At 54.8% G+C, this 5,894-nt stretch overlaps 1 protein-coding gene across 3 annotated transcripts; it reads left to right on the top strand.

The window, feature by feature from the left end:
- Positions 1 to 282: 282 nt before the first annotated feature.
- LOC123413341 (3-ketoacyl-CoA synthase 11-like) lies at positions 283 to 2,937 on the top strand. 3 transcript variants are annotated; one of them, XM_045106286.1, is made up of 2 exons: positions 283 to 687; positions 1,141 to 2,937. In XM_045106286.1, exon 2 carries the CDS (start codon positions 1,145 to 1,147, stop codon positions 2,711 to 2,713), a length of 1,569 nt encoding a protein of 522 aa, XP_044962221.1. In that variant the 5' UTR covers positions 283 to 687; positions 1,141 to 1,144; the 3' UTR covers positions 2,714 to 2,937. The 3 variants fall into 3 exon arrangements, with proteins under 3 accessions (XP_044962221.1, XP_044962218.1, XP_044962220.1); XM_045106283.1 differs by having other exon boundaries at positions 1,138 to 2,937; XM_045106285.1 differs by having other exon boundaries at positions 283 to 697; positions 1,138 to 2,937.
- Positions 2,938 to 5,894: the final 2,957 nt, after the last annotated feature.

The following is a 5,894-nucleotide window of genomic DNA, read 5'->3' as shown; positions in this document are numbered from 1 at the left end:
ATGAATTTTAACGCATGAAGTTGATTTGGACCGTCTATTGAAGATGCTTTAAGCTTCAACTCCAAAACTCGGTACGAGCGACCGAGAAAATCGTAAAGTTTCAAAACAAAAAACTCAAATCTTGGTTATCCGTCGTGCGGGAACACAGCTATAATTTGCAGACGGCGAGGCAATACGGGTGGTTGGCCGGGTAACAGTTTCGAAGGATCCCGTTAGAAACAGTTGGACGGTCAAATATCAAATATTGCTGTGGTCAAAGTCCAACACTGAAAGCCGAGAGGAGGGAAGGCTGTCGCCATGGGTGATACTTCGAGGAAAGCCGGCCCAAGTCACGCAGAGCCGCCGCGCGCGGGCTCGGAGCGGAGGTTGGAAGTTGGAGCTGGAACCAAACTGATGAGAAGAAGAAAAGGCAACGTGACGTGACTTTCTCCTCCTCCAGCTGCCTTGGCTTTGTTTCCCGTGCCGTTTTTCTCCTCTGCCTCCCTCCCCCCCTATTAAAGACGCGCGAGGCCGAGCCGCCTGCCGGATCGGTGCCACGCACAGGGAGAGCGAGAGAGAGAGGGAAGGGGGGCGGCGGAGCGGCTCGAGTCTTCTTCCGCTCCTCCTCGTCCTCCCACGCGGCGCGCAGCAGATCGGGTGTCTCCGTCCGTCGCCGAGTCCGCCGCTTCTCCCGTCTGCCCTGCCTGGGTACGTATACGTACGTCTCAAAGCCTCCCCTGTCTCCGAGCTAGCTGTGCTGCGCTGGCGGTTCAGTCTCGATTTGATTTCACGCATTGCTCGAGCTCTGCCTGCGTGGTGGGTCGGCGGTGTCCGCCGGAGCAGCTGTCGTCGTGCGGCGGTTCTTGGTCTCGGGAATTCTGTCTGTGGCGGTCCCTGATCTCTCGACCTCCGCTGAATTTGTTTTCCCCTGAGCTGGTGTGTTCGGTCTTGTTGCTCGATCTCGGAGGAGAGCTGTTTTTCTTCTTTCAGCAGTTTCCGTGCTCGTTGCATGTGTAATCCGTGCGGGGTTTTGCGATCGCTGCTCGAGAACGCGATAGATTTTGGGTTTTACTTCGATTTGCATCCTAAACCCAACAACTGTAGCAGGATTTCAGAAATTAATTTTAACGGTTCTTTTCTTTCTTTCTTTTTTGTCAGTAGAATAATGGATACTCCGGCGCCCAATGCCGCCAACACGCCGGCGCAGGCGGCGGCGGAGCCAGCAGCGCAGCCGCGGCTGCTGCCGGATTTCCTCCAGTCGGTGCGGCTCAAGTACGTGAAGCTGGGGTACCACCACCTGATCTCCCACGGCATGTACCTGCTGCTGTCGCCGCTCATGGCGCTGGTGGCCGTTCAGCTGTCCACCGTGTCCCCGAGCGACCTGGCCGACCTGTGGGAGCAGCTCCGGTTCAACCTCGTCTCCGTGGTCGTCTGCTCCACCCTCCTCGTCTTCCTCTCCACCGTCTACTTCCTCACCCGCCCCCGCCCCGTCTACCTCGTCGACTTCGCCTGCTACAAGCCGGGGCCGGAGCGCCGGTGCACGCGCCAGACCTTCATGCGCTGCTCCGAGGCCACCGGCTCCTTCACCGACGCCAACCTCGACTTCCAGCGCAAGATCCTCGAGCGTTCGGGGCTCGGCGAGGACACCTACCTGCCCCCCGCCGTGCTGCGGGTGCCCCCCAACCCGTGCATGGACGAGGCGCGCAAGGAGGCGAGCACCGTCATGTTCGGCGCCATCGACCAGCTGCTGGAGAAGACGGGGGTCAGGCCCAAGGACATCGGCATCCTGGTGGTCAACTGCAGCCTGTTCAACCCGACGCCGTCGCTGTCGGCCATGGTGGTGAACCATTACAGGCTGAGAGGCAACGTGGTGAGCTACAACCTCGGCGGGATGGGCTGCAGCGCGGGGCTGCTGTCCATCGACCTCGCCAAGGACCTGCTGCAGGTGCACCCAAACTCGTACGCGCTGGTGATCAGCATGGAGAACATCACCCTCAACTGGTACTTCGGGAACGACCGGTCGATGCTGGTGTCCAACTGCCTGTTCCGGATGGGCGGCGCGGCGATCCTGCTCTCCAACAAACGCTCGGACCGGCGGCGCTCCAAGTACGAGCTCGTCCACACGGTGCGCACCCACAAGGGCGCCGACGACAAGTGCTTCGGCTGCGTGACGCAGCAGGAGGACGATGCCGGCAAGGTGGGCGTGTCGCTGTCCAAGGACCTGATGGCGGTGGCCGGCGACGCGCTCAAGACCAACATCACCACGCTCGGCCCGCTGGTGCTGCCGCTGTCGGAGCAGCTGCTGTTCATGGCGACGCTGGTGGCGAAGAAGGCCTTCAAGGTGAAGATCAAGCCCTACATCCCGGACTTCAAGCTGGCGTTCGAGCACTTCTGCATCCACGCGGGCGGGCGCGCCGTGCTGGACGAGCTGGAGAAGAACCTGGGGCTCACGGAGTGGCACATGGAGCCGTCGCGGATGACGCTGTACCGGTTCGGCAACACGTCCAGCAGCTCGCTGTGGTATGAGCTCGCCTACAGCGAGGCCAAGGGCCGCATCGGACGGCGCGACAGGGTCTGGCAGATCGCCTTCGGCTCCGGCTTCAAGTGCAACAGCGCCGTCTGGAGGGCGCTGCGCGCGGTGGCGCCGGAGGCGGAGGGGACGAACCCATGGATGGACGAGATCGACCGCTTCCCCGTCGAGGTTCCCAGGGTCTCCAGGGTTGGGACCGCATGATCCACTGCTGCTTGTCCGAGCTGGCAACTTTGATTGATTGGGTGATCACCATTGACATCTCCTGGGTCCTCGTACAATATCCTTTGGCAACGTGCATGATTGGGCTGTTGTTTTCAGCTGTACGTAGCAAGCATCTGGGTAGGGTGGGCAAGCTAAACAAACTTTAGGTTAAGATTCCCTTTGTTTTAACATGATTATGATCCATCAGTTGTGGGTCAGTGGAAGCGTTCTTCTTACTTGCGTTGTCCGGAACGGATTGATTGATTGATTTACCTCCCTTCGCGATTACTTGTCACAAAAATAAATAAAAAATAATATATACTCCCTCCGTCCCAAAATAAATGTCTTGAGCTTAGTACAATTTTGTACTATAGCTAGTACAAAGTTGAGACAGTTATTTTGAGACGGAGGGAGTATATCATTAAAATACAACAGTATTTTCCAACGGAGGGAGTATTAATTATGAAGAGGGTAGAATTGGTGTTACAAAACGCACACTCAAGGTTCTAAAACAAGTTTTAGAGCGTCGAAATAGCATGTTTTTGTGCGCAGGATAGCATTGGCTCCAAATACCGCTCCAAAATATTACGCACCTGAGCTGCTCCAACAAGCACTGCAAAAATGGCGTGTGCAAGCAACCAAAGCACATACAAACAGTATTTAAGAAACCACATGTAGATAAAATTCAACGATACAAATAGCATAGTTCAACCAAACACCATAAACTAGTCTATGATACAAATAAAAAATAGATAAGATACTACGGTGTAAATAACTAGAAACTACTTCGAGTCGTCCTCCTCAGTGGTGTCGTCCGACATCGACAGAAACGCGTCTTCTCATCAAGGATTGTCTTCGTCAAAGAACAACGTCTATCTCAGGTCACACTGTGATATCGCTAGTGCCTTCCGTTGACGTCTGACCGTCCGTTCCGCACGCCGATTTGCCCTCCTCTTCGCCCAGAAGGTGTTCTCGTTGGCGATGTCCTGCGGGTAGCGCTGACGGGACTCCGCCATGGCTTGCTCGTCCGCCTCGGCAATGAGGAGGCGGCGTTGCCGCCTACAGTGTTCTTGACGGTCCTCGTCGGTTACTAGACGCGGCGGAGGCGCGAGGTCCTGCGCATGTTGGCACGTCCGCGCGTCGTTGAAGTTCATCTGCGAGCGTGGCCTCGAGAGGCGCCACAGGCGGCCTCATACGCGGTCTCGAACGTCTCGAGACCGAGACGCACATCACCGGAGTTGATGTGCGCATAGAACATGCCGAAAGGGCGGACGCGGACGTCGCGGTAGCCAGCGCTGCTCCGACGATGCGGCGGCATGTCGGCGACGGGATGGCGACGTCGGGAGAAGGGTGCGGCGGCGTCGACGGGGCACCGGATGCGAGGAAGAAGGGGGCGCTCGAGTGTGCGGTTGGCCGGCTCGGCTGCGCGCCGAGCCGCTTTTTCGCGCGCGCGTGATTTTCTGCTGCGCGCCGGAATCTCCCGCGCCCGCTGGAGCACACAAAACCGCTCCGTGTGCGCGATATTTACCGTTGTTGTTGGAGATGCTCTAAGGCCTCGCTCTCCCGATACAATATTCCCAGTTTTTTTGCTTCGACCAAAATCCACGGTTTGATCTCACACCGAATATTGTTGAACAAGATGAATGTTGGTGTGTTTTTGTTCTCAAAGGGGCGGGCATTTTGCTCCTTCCAAATGGTCCATCCCATAAGCATTGTGAGGGGCTCCATGACCATCCTGTTGGGCATGCAATCGTTAGATCCCTTGGACCACCATTTGCTAAGGGAGTCCTCCAAGTGTCAATCCCAAGAATCAAAGTCGATCAAAAGATGCCAGTCACTTATCAATTTTGAGAGTGAGCGTGGCATTTGAAGAAGAGGTGTGATCCGGATTTCTGAACTTGCTTGCATAATGGGCATATATTATAGTTAGGCCATCCACGTCTTCACCAGTCTATCGATGGTTCAAATTCGACCTTAAATAGCCAACCAAGAAAAGAACTTGGCCGGAGGGGCCCAAGCTTTTCATATCATGTGCTGCATGGATGAGCAAACTGTTTCAAAGAATTGGGCCGCGTAGGCCGAGGCCGCAGAGTACTGTCCGTTGACAGTGTGTTTCCATACAATGTCATTTTCAGCATGATCGTCAAGATGAAGGCCTTGGATGGACGTCGAGACGGCCACAAATTGACGCGGATGCTCCATAGTGAAGTTTGCAGAAAATTTGAGCTTGGCGACCGAAGCATTATTTTCCAGCGTCTCTCTAAGCTTTCATCCAAAGGAAACGGATTGATTGATTCCATCAGGCCTTGTTTGGCAGGAAGGGGTTGGGGAGGATTGTGGAGGAGGGGGTTTTCAGAGGATTTGGTGAATCCCTTCCTTTCACCCAATCCTCTCAAATCCCCTCAATTGTCAAATCTCTGAGTCATGAGACAAGGTTTCTGAACCGCGTGGGCAGGAAAAAATCAAGGGGGGTTAGAGAGGATTGAAGGGGTTTGCTCACCACAAACAGTGTCCATCAAATGGACATGCGGGGAATCGCGGGGATTCTGATCTCCTCGTGAATAATCCCCTACAAACCTTCTCAAACCCTGCGCACCAAACAAGGCCTCAATTTATCATCATCTAGATGTGGATGTGGGGGTGCAGCATTATATTATATACCCTGTATGTAGTGCACGTGCTGGATTTGGTCGACTGTTCCCTTCCTCGGCGCCTGTCTCGGTCTGTCTATCTGTCGCGTAATGCGATGGCCATATATATGATGCGGATGTTTAAGCAGCCTGACGTGCCTGCCCTGGATAATTCAAAGCTGCGAGCGGTCACGCCTGGCTCCGGCCGGTTGCTGCACCCTCAAGCTTCTAACAAGCATCAAAGGGTTTCGTTATGGATATAGATGTGGATTGTGCTCAAGGTACTACTGTAGGAGTATATAATTGCAGTATAGTCACTTTGACAGGGTTAAGAGCAAGTCTAGTAAAGCCCTCAAAGCCTCAAACCCTTAAAAATAACCGCTTTTTTACAGTTTTCGTCGAAAAAACGGCGTAGACTAAAACCCTTAAATCCTTAAACCCGTAAAAAAAATTAGAGGTCCAACCCTCAAACGCCATCGCAGCCTGTAGAAGTGAGGGTTGGGGGAGAAACTCCCCCCAACCTGCACTCCTCTTGCTCTCCAGCGCGGGAG

This window comes from Hordeum vulgare, chromosome 7H (genome assembly GCF_904849725.1).
Source record: "Hordeum vulgare subsp. vulgare chromosome 7H, MorexV3_pseudomolecules_assembly, whole genome shotgun sequence".
NCBI lineage: Eukaryota > Viridiplantae > Streptophyta > Magnoliopsida > Poales > Poaceae > Hordeum > Hordeum vulgare.
The sequence above is the reverse complement of the archived record's forward strand: the minus strand, read 5'-3'. Positions and strand labels throughout refer to the sequence as shown.